Source organism: Crocodylus porosus, unplaced genomic scaffold, assembly GCF_001723895.1.
Source record: "Crocodylus porosus isolate Cpor-Errol unplaced genomic scaffold, CroPor_comp1, whole genome shotgun sequence".
Classification (NCBI taxonomy): Eukaryota; Metazoa; Chordata; order Crocodylia; family Crocodylidae; genus Crocodylus; species Crocodylus porosus.
In genome coordinates, this window is record NW_017728939.1 from 7,085,315 (window position 1) to 7,097,817 (window position 12,503).

A 12,503-nucleotide genomic window follows, 5' to 3' on the forward strand; every position below is an offset into this window, starting at 1 on the left:
TACACATTCGGCGGCCTGTAGGCTGCTGTTTAATTTAAACAGCATGGCAAAGACCATCCCCAGAGCAAAGGCGCCAAGACCCCCAAAGGCGCTTGGCTGAGTCTTATTCCGACAGTGGATTTGGCCTGATAGGTCAGGCACCGTTGGGAAAGCATTTCAGCCTGCCTGGTGAATGGCAGCAAAACCCAGAAGAATGAGTCTGTCTGCTGCAAGGATTAGACCGGGGGGATGCGTGGGACCGCTCTGTTTACATACCACCTCGACTGGAGCCCTGCTTAGCAAACAGCTCTGCAAGGGAAAGAAGGGGAAGCTTTGTTGCTCTTCCTCAGGGGAATGGATGCACTTCTAGTTCTGTGATCATAGACATTTTTAAAATGCCACTAGCTGTGAAGGAAAGGACCTCATTGTTTTGGTACCTGCGGGTGATCTGCGTGATTTGATGGAATTCACCCGGCAGGGCAGACGGGGTTTTGAAGCCTGCGTAATAAGTAAAGAGATGCTACTCACCCGCTGTTCTGGCGCGGCCAATGCTGCCTTTGCTTGAGTGGTCGCGGATTCCCAGGGCTTTCGTGGCTTGTTTTTCCTAATAGAGGATGAATCAGTGCAGTAGGGTTTGGGCGTGCTCAAAACATCACTTGCCTTTACTTACACAATGCCTAGTCCTGAACCAAGCAGAAGTAGCACGCTCGGAAATCCATCACTTCGCAGGTCTGCTCCAAGCATGGCCTCTATTCCACACCCAGATCAGGCACATAAATCTCCTGGCTCCACAACACACATGCACGCACACAAACACGGATGCGGACACACACACACACACCCCCTCAAGAGTCAAAACTCATTTGCACATTGAGGAAAAAAAAAGAACCGGGAAGCCGGGACATAACGCTGCCGGCTGATGAAGCCTGCTATCACAGGAGCTGTGCTCCCACTTGCCTTCGTTTCGAAGTCACTCTTGATTAATAGTCATCCTGATTTAATAACTGCAATTTTAAGAGGTGGAAAGCAATCAAACCTGCTCTCCACTTGATCGCAGAGAGCAAAGGCAATGAAATGTTGAAAGAGGCTCCGGCTTCCAAACCACAGCCATAGCCAAATTTCTCAGGGCCAGACTTGCAAGTGCTGAGCTCCCACTACACGGAGCCCAGCACTCAGCTTGCAAGGACCAGCCTAGCTTTGAGTTTTGGTTCTGAGCTCTTGAAACTCCTGGTCCCTAGGTGCATCTTAGGGGACTTCCAGATTGAATGGGGGTTAGTTTTGGGGGGGTTGCGTTTTTAATCTCGATTCTTTTTCCTGGCACTGCTTCCTTTCTACTGGGCAAGAGGGCAGAAATAACAGCCCGCTCACTCCCCAGCCACCCCCATGGGGATGGGTAGGGGCAGCCTGAAGGCAGGGGAGCAATGTAGGCAGCCCCTCTACAGGTGTGCAGCCAGACCTCAACATTATGCCTGTTCCCCCCCCAGGCTAAGTGCATGCATCGTGGAAAGGCTTGCTGGGCAAGACTGACTTTAGCTGTCTTTTTTACATGCTGGGATTTCCCAGTCCCTGGGTGAATCTTCCCACCCGTCCAAAATGCCATAAGTGAGAACGATTTTTCCCCTCCCAAACCCCAGATCTTACTTTTCAGTGCCCAAGAAGCACTCATTTCTTATTGTAATTCTCTTCTTGGTCTCCTCCATTGTCATCTTTGGCAGCGATTGTGATTACATTTAACAACCCCATCTGTGGTGTTGGCTTCAAGAAGGACTCTATCAGAATGCAGTAGGCACCCTGTTTAGTGTTGGTAAAGAAACAGAAAAGGAGCCAAGAGATTGAAGCAATCTGATTGCAGTGGGTTTTTTTTATTATTATTATTTGCCATTCCCTTGTGTATCATTTAGTTATAAGCAGGGATCCTGGTTTTCTCTGATTTAACAAAATCCCCAATTTTTGGTTAAAAAGAAAACTTACCCCAAATCTACATTGTTCCATGATTTAAATGAAGCATGGAATTATTACACAATGAAATATAACACAATGAACAATTTAAATGAAATACATAGAGATATAGATATAGTGGTGTTCTGTTTTAATCATGGAACAATGTGGATTTGGGGTTACCTTTTTCTTTAACAGAAAATTGGGGATTTTTTAAATCAGAAAAAACCCAGGATCCCTGATTATAAGCATCCCTTGCCTTACTGGGGAACCAAGCAGAGCATTGTGGTACTGACACAAGGCGGGGCGGATGATTTGGTCGTTAGACTATGAGATGGGAGTCAGGATTTCTGGCTTCTCTCCCTAGCTCTGGGAGGGGAAGTTTGCCTAGTGGCTAGAGCAAGAGGACCAGGAGTCAGGACTGCTGGGTTCGATTTACGTCTCGGCGTGGGAAGGGTGTTCTGGTAGAGAAGGGAACTGGGAATCAAGACTCCTGGTTTCAGTTCCCAGCTCTTCCACAGAGTCATTATGCAATGTTGGCCAAATGACTTCACCTGCCCTTCCCTAATTTTCACCATATGTTAAAACTGGTGCATTAATGCCTTCCATAAGAGCTGAACTCATGAATCATGGTAAAGCACGTTGAGATCCTCCGCCGAATGGCGCTATATAGAAGCGCACGCTGCACAATACTGTATTATCCTTGCTAAAAAGCAAAAGTGGTATTGACTGCACAGCTCAATCTGATTTTGCTTGCCACGGCTGAGGGAAGTTCCCGAAAATAATCAGCAGTAAGGAGGGGACGGTGAGTGAGCTTGTTAAATACCTTTCAGTTCCAATCGTCTGCAGAGCTGTCAGGTAGGCACGCGTAGGTTTATGAGCCCAGATCTGGAGATGGAGTGGGGCCAGTGGACCCCATTCCCAGCAAAGATCCCTATGCTTTGCACCTCTGACAGTGGGATTGGTTGTGCTGCAGAACCGGTGCCAAATCCACCTTCCTGCCAATGCACAGGGGTCAATGGCTCAGGGGATAGGACAAGGGCTTTCTCATCCCCCCTCTCAATCCCTGACTGTCGTCTCTGTGGAGCCATTAGCAGCAGGCATGATTTAGAGCTACATTCAAGCCGTTCTTCTTCCCCATTTTGGGAAGCCCCAGTGCACAGGTCCCTTAATTACGGGAGCATTTCTGCAGCTCGAGGATCAAAACTTCCTCTTTTTTTAAAATCTGTCATTTTCTTTGGCAACTGAGCATCCTCTCTTGAAATAGCCGCGTGTAAAAGAAGAAACAAGTCCAAGAAGATCCAAATAGGCACTTTGGTTTCTTGATACTCTTTTTCCCCGTGGGCAGGGGTGGGGGGGAGGGTGTCTGTTTTTCATTTGCGTTCAATCCAAATGGCAGTGCCAATCAATTTTCTTCCAGGATTCAGTTCAGCATGATGCCTGCAACTCGCACCAAAGCCTGGGGGAACTCTTCACCTGGATCACTCCTTGGTTGTGGGACCGGGTACTCATTTATTTTAAATGCAACTTGAAAGTTTGGTCGCTTACTTTAAAAAGCCTACATCCTTTTTAATATCCAGAGCAGGCAAACTGTGGCTGACGTCAGCTTGGAATTAGACTACCACATTCATATGTCCAGCTCTGCTGGAACATTGCACCATTCTTCTCCCTTCCCATTGCAACCTTTTCCAAAGTCGCAATTAATTGTGGAGCAGGCATGTGATAAATATTGTAGAACTGGCTGTATCAGCTTTATCAGGTACATATATGGGACAGGTGCAGGGTGAGAGAGAGGCTGGTGCATTGATGGGACAGTGAAATACTAAATCCAGAGCTTTTCCTAGGTTGACAGAATCTGACTTTTATATCAGCATCTCCTGGAAATGACACCATGTATCACTGAGGCATTGAATGCATGAGGAATCTGTAACTAGAAAGCACCCTGAGTGATTTTAGGGCCATGCAAAATGTCTGTTCGCACAGTCCAGAATGGTTATTAGTTTCCCCCTGCCAAACAGATACACATCTGACAAGCTCATATGTTAACCTGCTGTCAGCAAACTGAGGAACAAGGAAGGAGAAGGATGCTCTTGCTGCATTGCTGAGCTGTGCATGGTGCATTCCCGTTGTCCCGTAAGCAGGTCTCTTCTCCACATGCAGGGTAGCAGCCAGTATTCCCATCCTTTGTGCATGCCGTTGCCCTGTTCGTGGGTGGGGAGGGGGGAAGGGGAAGCAACCGAGTGAGGGGAGCGGGCATCTCACAGTCCCAAACGGATGCTCTGGCAGAGAGACATCAGTGCATTGCCAAGGGGGAATTTCCTTGTCAAATAGTTGGAGGCAAGCGGTTTAAGCCTTTTATTGATTCATGTGATTTTCTTTCATGTACTGTAATTCCACAGTAAATGAGGGCTGGATGCAATTATTGCAGGTGCTTATTTTGTCATGACAGGGCTGCACATACCACTGCTTAGGCTGATGCCCTTTTATTGCAGCAGCACCGAGGCAGTTTAGACATAAAACTTGAGCAGTGACAAACCTATAATTGTATCCTCGCAATATTCTCCCCCATTTGAAAGCATAATTGGATAGACGCGAGCAAGAACAGAGCACGGCTGCCATTATGAAAGGGTAGCTGAGTCCCCTGCTGCTTTGATTCCCTTGAAGTCAGCAAAGCTCTCGGCTTTCAGAGCAGCAACAAGCCAGAGATACAGATACAGATTACCGCACTTCTTAAAGATCCTGGGGCTCCAGGGGTTGGTCCAGTCCACTACTTTCTGAGATTATTTGAGACCACCACTAGAGCTTCAAGACAGATGAGGGTCCAGATTTATGTGCTCAGAAGTGTCTCTGCCCTGAACTTTAAGGTCTACGCCGTGGAAAATGGGATGACTCATGGCCCAGTTGGGCCTCTCTTTGAGATTATTGTGATGGTTATTGTCAGTAGCGGCTGACCCAATTGCTGCCCAGCCAGTTCCAGATGTGGCACCTCATTTTGCACAGGCCATAGATCCCTGAAAAGATGTCACCTGGCATTGGCTGGCCCCCATCTGGGCTGGATTCAGATCAGCAATGAAAATTGCAATAATCTGTTGACCCCGAACTGCCTGGGTTCTTCTGGCTACCAGCTGCCCCTGTTCTCCCCATTTTGTCCACAGTGTGTCTACATTTCAGATCAGGTTTGCATACCTTAGCACAGCTTGTGCCTGCGGTGGTCAGCATCAAGGGACAGAAAGCCTGTCCCGGCTTCCCCTCTGTAAGACTAATAACAAGGATGTTGGCTCTCGGGGTTGGGGTACCTTTTTGGATCCCAGGATGAGGCCAATGTGGTAAGTATTTTGTAGGCAAGAGGGTTTCAAGGGCAGTGAATCCCTCATGCAGATTTCCAGTCACTGTATATGGAAGTTGCACATCGGCTGCAGAGGTCCTGCCCGGCCATTTGCCAGAGCGACTGAGGCCATTGTTCTTGGGATGTTTTTTCTTGTACTGCAAAATAAGCGGGCTTGACCCAATGCATCTTGAGATCCACTGATTAATCCAGAGGTGTCTGCAGCTCAGTTTGCTTCTGTTGAGACTGGGGCGATGTTCATTTTTCTTTTTTTTTAACTTGGCTCTTTTGGCTTTTTTAGTTGTATCTTGTGGAAACCCAGGAACTCCCAGCAACGCGAGAGTCATGTTTAATGATGGCTTGGTTTTCTCCAGCTCCATTATATATCAGTGTCGGGAAGGGTATTATTCTACAGGGGTGCTGAGCAGGCATTGTACTGTCAATGGGACCTGGACTGGGACCACTCCAGAGTGTACAGGTAGGTGCCTGGAGCGGGGTTCATGGAAGATGAGATGAATAATAAATGGGAGACTCCCAGGCTAGGCTGTCCAGGAGCACATGCTAAACACCTCGTTAGGGAACTGGATGTGTCAACAAGCACAGGGGAAAGACCATTAAATTAACTAGCACCAGTCGAAACCGTTCTTCACGCAAGCTCTTTGAGGCTCCTGAACGCCTCCTGCAGCGAATGCTCAGGCTTCTGCTTTGTCTTCCCAGTCTCCAATCATAAACTTCATGAGCAGATGTGAGCTGTCCTGAATCCTGGGGCCACTCTCTCTTGGCTGCCTTTGCATGTGATAGTCCTGCCCTTTGGCATGCAGGCACTGATGAGGCCGTAGTTCAGAAGCCAATGATGTACATCATATATATGGAGTACGTTTAGCTCCTTTAACCTGCAAGCGAAAGGTGCTGCCTGAGTCCACAACTAGGTTAGGAAAACGTCTTGAGTTAGAAAGTGCAATCTTAAAATATGTGCCAGTTGTATCATCCACGTGGTGTGTGCACCAGAAATGTAACGATTGTGTCTTCTCCTTTCCCAGTGATAAACTGTGGTGACCCGGGTGTGCCAGCCAACGGCATTAGGCTAGGAAATGACTTCACCTACAATAAAACAGTAGTATTTCAGTGCACCCCTGGCTACATGATGGAGTCGGACAGAGCATCCTCTCTGACCTGCACAAAAGACCGGACCTGGAATGGCACCAAGCCCGTCTGCAAGGGTGAGGCCCTGCTTTGTCAACTGTACATGTCTAAAGATGTTAAGTTATAGGCCACACGCTCCCTGCAGCTCCTGGGACCTTATCCCCATTTTACTGACAGTAAACCGAGGCTAAGTGACTTTCCTGGGGTTCCCTTGGTCCCGTGCTAGTCTTCTGACAACTGGGCCATCTTTCCTGTAGGATTGGCCTGCATGAGTAATTACTCAGCAGCGCGAGGGGACAGGTTTATGTTGGGGTGGAAGCCAATATGCGGAGCAGACCCAAAAGTAACTGCTGCATGCCCTGCATTGTGGTTTAAGAGAGAAAAACACTCATCTAGCTCTCCCGCAAGGAGTCTGTTGACTCTGAAATTATAAACTGGTGTTGTGTAATATGTTACAGCCCCATTGCCCCCCTCCCCCCCTTTTGTCTCCATATACACCAAGGCAAAGCATTTCCGTTCTGATTTAGTAGCATGTTGGGTTCCCCAACCCACACATGCTTGGCATTTGGCATAAAGGCACCAGGCACCAAGACAGTGAAAGGCAGGTGTTTTCTCTCTACAGCAGTCACTGCCTTCTGTGAACAAAACTGAGGTTTGATACCTCTTGCCACGCTTCGCCCATTAATAGCACTGTGCAGACGGCAGGAGGGAGAGATGTAGCAGACGTGGAAGGCTGGCCAAAGCGCGCTTGGTAAATTATTGTTAAAAGGTAGCACCTACTCCATCTCGTAGGGAGAGGCGGCAGAATCCATCATCATAAACAGCCCAGTGCACAAGCAGATCAGAAAGTAATGGCCACCGTTTTGAGCCTCTGCTGTGGTTCACTAGGTATAAATAATCCATGTCTTTGCTTTACATTGACAGGCTTACCCAGATATTACCCAGCTCTTCTGTACGATTTAACCTGTATGCTTTATGGTATCTCAAAGTGTGGCTTACGGTTTACTAATCCGGTGGCATTAATGTTTTGGGGTTTGCTAGCTGTTGCGTTATGCTCGTAAGTGTTTCTTATGTAAATGAGTGAAAGTCTAAGAGCTTTGCTTTATGCTGCAGCGCTCCAGCTGGGCAAGCACTCCCCTTCAGCAGGGGAACTGCCATCCCACGTCTTTTCTCCAGCCTCTGCTGTAGCTTCACATTTAAAGATCACTTGGGTTTTCACATATTTTCATTTGTTTCTTCTTTGCATGTCTGCTCGTCGTTAAAGGTATTCTCAGGTTTGTGTTTCTTCCTGGGATGCGTCTCCTTCACCACCTTGATATTGCACTGACCTGAGTTCTCAAGCCCACCACCGTCCCTCAGGCTTCTGCGTCAAAGCCTTGGGATGTTCCCTAAATACACTAGTCCTCCGTAATACTTTGTTGCTTGGAGGTTATCCATTGATTGCCGGCCAGTTAACTGGTTGATCAGCCTGAATAATTCATCCCTTCGCTAATTAATTCCATTTGAATGAGTAGGAAAACTGTTCAGACAACCCAAATGGACTTAGCATAGCACTAATAATTCATCACTTGAACAGAAGGTAAGGAACGGGAGAAAGCACAAGATATATGTCGCTCACAAACTTTCCCCTTCGGGGTGCAGCCCAGAGGGGCATGATGTAAAACCTGCTTCCAAAGGGAGTGTTTCAGAGTCTGACTTTTATAGGAGCAATGTTACTGTGGGGGGAGGAATGAGCCTAGAGAGTTTGGAAACGTCCTTGTCTGTGGGAGGAATCAGTTCCTAAGTGGGACTGAGCTCCTTGCTATGCCTCTGACTAGCTACTGTCTGAGGCTTCAGAGCCCGGGCTCAGGACAGCTAGCATAGATAGACACTTCTGGGTTTCTGTACCTGCACTAGAATAACAAGAGAAGAAAAGTTTGGTCAAGGCCCTAGATGTGCCTGTGCAAATACCTCATTCTCTGAATGGTACCGATACTGTTGAAACCGCAGCAGACCCATTATATACAATTGATTGCTTATCATCTGAGTCAGCAGCTGCAAAGAGCAGTGCTCCCTTCTTTTCCTGCTTCGTTTCTTGCCACTTTGAGCTACTAGAGCAAGATCATAGACCCTATTCTCAACTGGAAACCCTGCCTATTTCTATTGTGGAGCATCTGAACATTGCTAGGAGTTTGAAAGCAAGGGTATGGCTAAAGAAAACCCAAACTGAGTGAAATTCATAGTATTTCTTGGTTTAATTGGTCACTCAAAATGCTTCTCCAGATTCTCTGGATCTTCTGAAGAACCTGGGGCCGAGTTTTCTACTGTCCTGGATCCGATTTGTAATTTTAGGTGGAACCTCGCAAAAAAAACAACCTAACTCCTGACCCCGCTTTGATTTGGGATGTGTTTGATCATAAAATTCAAAGCAACCCCCCACACTTTGCAAACACATGTATATAGCAGGAAACGTTTGCACAGCCCCCTTGCAAACCTAACCCACTGAGAGTTTCTTGGAGAGCTGAACGTGGCTTGGATCCTACGTGGGTTTACTTGCTAATGGAAACAAGGAGGTTAAGTAGTCATTGGAACTGAACTGTGCGTATTTCTTTTTTTTTTTCCTTTGCTCAGCTATCATCTGCAAATCCCCTCAAGCCCTCCCCAACGGGAAAGTTGTGGGCTCTGATTTTAGCTGGGGTTCGAGCGTGAGCTATGCCTGCCTGGAAGGATACCAGCTCTCTCTCCCTGCTGTCCTGACCTGCGAAGGGAATGGGACCTGGAGCGGAGAAATCCCGCAGTGCTTTCGTAAGCAGAGGGCCACGTTCCTTCGTGTGCAAGTGTGGCAGGCGGTGGGGGTTGAGGTGCAAAGACACCGAGTGCTGTGCCTTCCCAGGGAATTTGTCTTCCTGGATCATGTGAAGGCACATACTCCAGCATCCCCCATCATGCAACACCTTTCTTAAAATCCGGGGCTTTATTTAGGTGGCTCAGGAGGAGCTGAGCCCTTCTGAAGTCCTCCTTGAAGTGTCTGAAGGCCTCGACTGACAAGCACCAACAAAGGGCACCGTTCGCTACTGCGAGCGTTGCAATGCTTCCCCATGGCAGGTTTCCGATTGGATTAAAACCAGCGTGTCTGATTCAGTACCTATTAGTTAAATGCCCCATGCTGATCAAGCCAGATTTTAGCTCCCTTTTTTTGTGGAACAGTTGGCAGCAACGCAATACCTATTTTCATATTAAGCAGCACAAAGACCTGACTGCGTCCCTTACCCCTTTCCCCGGCTGTCGTATAGTTAGCGGGCTGTGCATGTGATGCGCGCCGCATGGTGATCTGACACTGTACAATTAAGGATGCATTTTAATGTTAAGCACACTGTTATGCAAAAAAAAGAGCGGGGCGGGGGGGGGACCCCAGAAACCTCCTGTTCCTCCTACCTCCTAGGACACATGGAGCAGGGAAAAGTCAATTAAATGAGAACTGGCAAACAGAAGTGCCCAGAAAGCAGCCAGCATGCCTTTCGCTGCTAGCGGTTTCCTGTGCAATATCAGTGCACTTAATAATTAGGGATTCGGGAGGTTTTTGACCCTTAATAGAAACAAACGTAACCCATTACTGCTGCCGGTCTGTGATGAGCTCCATCGCCATCCTCTGCTCACTTTTCCAGCTGTGTTTTGCGGTGATCCTGGGATACCGGCTCAAGGCAGGAGAGAGGACAGAGGGTTCACGTACCGCTCCTCAGTCTCCTTCTCCTGCCTGGCCCCGCTGGTGCTGGTGGGGTCAGCTCGGCGGTTTTGCCAGTCGGACGGGACGTGGAGTGGAACCCAGCCCAGCTGCATAGGTAAGAGCAGCACCTTGCATCTGCACAGGTAAAGTCAAAGGCCTCGAGGTCTCACCCAGGCTGGCTCAGGTGTCATAGTTTCATAGTTGTTAGGGGCTGGAAGAGACCTTGCAGATCATCGGGTCCAGCCCCCCTGCACTTGGGCAGGAAAGACGGCTGAGATCAGATGACCTCAGCCAGGTGGGCATAATTTTGAAGATCGCCAGGGTAGGTGACTGTACCGTTCCTCCATAAATCCTGTCTCAACCCTCTTTTTTCCCCTTCCTCCTACCTAGGCCCCCCTGTCTTCTATGGTCAGGCCTGGAAGGAAGATAGGCAATTCCCTTTGGCAGACAAGACGGGCATGCGGCAAGCTCAGTTTTCTGTTTTCAGTGGTGCAGACCTCACAGCCCCCCAGGAACTCGGAGAACCGGGGGCCTTTCCCCTGGATGTGGGCTTGCTTTGCTCACAGGTTTCGCAGGCCCCAGAAGCCGGCTCTGCTCCTTTGCCATGCCCGCTGGCCTCCAGCATTTACAACAAAGTCCCAGTTGTTGCAAAAATTAACCAGGTTTTTTATTCATGTGACCCCTGTGGTCAAGGGGCAAAGATTTCCTACAAGCTCAGCCTCTAGCAGCTTCGAGTAAGAAATGCCAGGAGGATTTTGCTGGATGATGACCACCTCTGAATAACTGCATTACCTAAACAGGAGTTAGCCTCTTGAAATTCTGGCCATTTATTTAGGTGCCTGTGGTAGAGTAAGTGACTGAGCTCGATCAAAAATATGGGCCGCTTCTGGGTTTCTTTTTGTCGCGGTACCATTTTTTCTTGCCCTGCCCACAAAAATCACCCATTTTTAGTTTTAGTTTCCAGGAAAATAGGAGCATAACTTTTTCATTTAATTGATGACATTTTTGTTTTAGTCTGACTGCTTCAGCTAGTGGCAAGAAAGAGCCTCATGGGGTTTGTTATCCTAAATCGGAGCACCGGTCCATCCATTCCTGCATCCTGCCTCCACAACGCTTCTGAGGAAGGCAGGCCCCTCTTTTCTGCCGCGCTTGAGCTGTGTGGCGCTGCGTGTAGCTGGGAGGGCAACGTTCCTATGCGATGCCTATAGTGACCTACTGGCAACCAAATGCATAGGATTATAATGCTGTTTTTATAGCTTGTGCAGCTACCGGTATTAGAGAGGCACCCAGTTTGTTTCTGTCCACCAAGAGGAGCTATAGCTTTCCACTTAGCTTGACTGATATTTTATATTTAGACAATCAACAAAACCAGGGAGAACAAGGTAAAATCACTACCAAAGGAGGACAGTGTGTACGCATGTGCACACATGTGTATCCTCTGCTATATTGGAATCATATCCAGCATGGAAGATGCTCCTTACAGAAGTGCAGCGCCCTCGAAAAAGTGAAGGGGCTGTACATAGCAAACCGAATCCCAAGAGTGACTCTTCCCAGCTAGGGGGTTAGGATGCAGGCTTAGATACAAATTGCAATGCTTCCTCTGTTTGCCAGTTTCCTGTGGCTCCCAAAGCCTCGTGCAAGCTCAAGGAAGCATATAATTATAATTAGTCATAACACGGTCTCACCTGTTTTGCAATCCAGCTACAGCCTTTAACTCTGCAGCAATAAATTGCCAAAGCGGACTGCATGCTGCCTATCTATCCAGCACAACTATTCTATTTCTGACATCAGGCCCGTATTACCTGGGCACTAAGAATAATAATAATAAATAATTAAAAGAAAAAAACCCTGCATGGTTCTACATTTACCTCCCACCAATTCACATCTTTGTCCTCCTGTGTTGGATGGTGTCACTAAGAAAGGACTGGTCGGGTTTTTTCCCTGCTGTTTTCTACTTTTAATCTAGCTAGCTGGCCAGAACACTGTGCCGTCTCTGCGGCGCTGGCCTCTGTAGCGGCTCTTAAATGTCTCAGTCAGAGTTGCCTCTTAATGCGTCATCTCCTCTCCGCAAGGCCTTCTGCAGGACCCTGCCATCAATCCTCAAGAATATGGCACCCACACCTGCGGAGGAGTGCATCAAACCACAGTATTAGCGAGCATGACAAACGCGGCCCTTTTTATCGCCAAAGAAATTTACTTTGCTCCTTCAGATGCGTCCCCCTGCTGCAAATCACAGGAAGCGAAAAGACTCGTCTGTCTGCAAAACCCTGACCCGAGCCATCAACTCCCGGCCGAGCGACGGGCATTATTTATTCAGGTCTCATCCATTCTCACGCCACGTTAGATGGCTGGTGCTGTCAGGCCCCCAAAATACAGCCAGGAGACCCGGATTTTAATGCGCTTCACCCTGCACCA

General features: G+C 48.1%; 1 protein-coding gene across 4 annotated transcripts in view; it reads left to right on the forward strand.

Moving 5' to 3' along the window:
• Positions 1–12,503, forward strand: part of CSMD2 (CUB and Sushi multiple domains 2) — a 640,139-nt gene that overhangs the window by 602,937 nt on the left and 24,699 nt on the right. For all 4 annotated transcript variants that reach the window (XM_019547773.1, XM_019547775.1, XM_019547774.1 and 1 more), the window contains 4 exons: positions 5,544–5,720; positions 6,283–6,462; positions 8,996–9,169; positions 10,030–10,203. In XM_019547773.1, the coding sequence (XP_019403318.1) occupies positions 5,544–5,720; positions 6,283–6,462; positions 8,996–9,169; positions 10,030–10,203 (705 nt within the window). The remainder of the gene's footprint in view (positions 1–5,543; positions 5,721–6,282; positions 6,463–8,995; positions 9,170–10,029; positions 10,204–12,503) is intronic.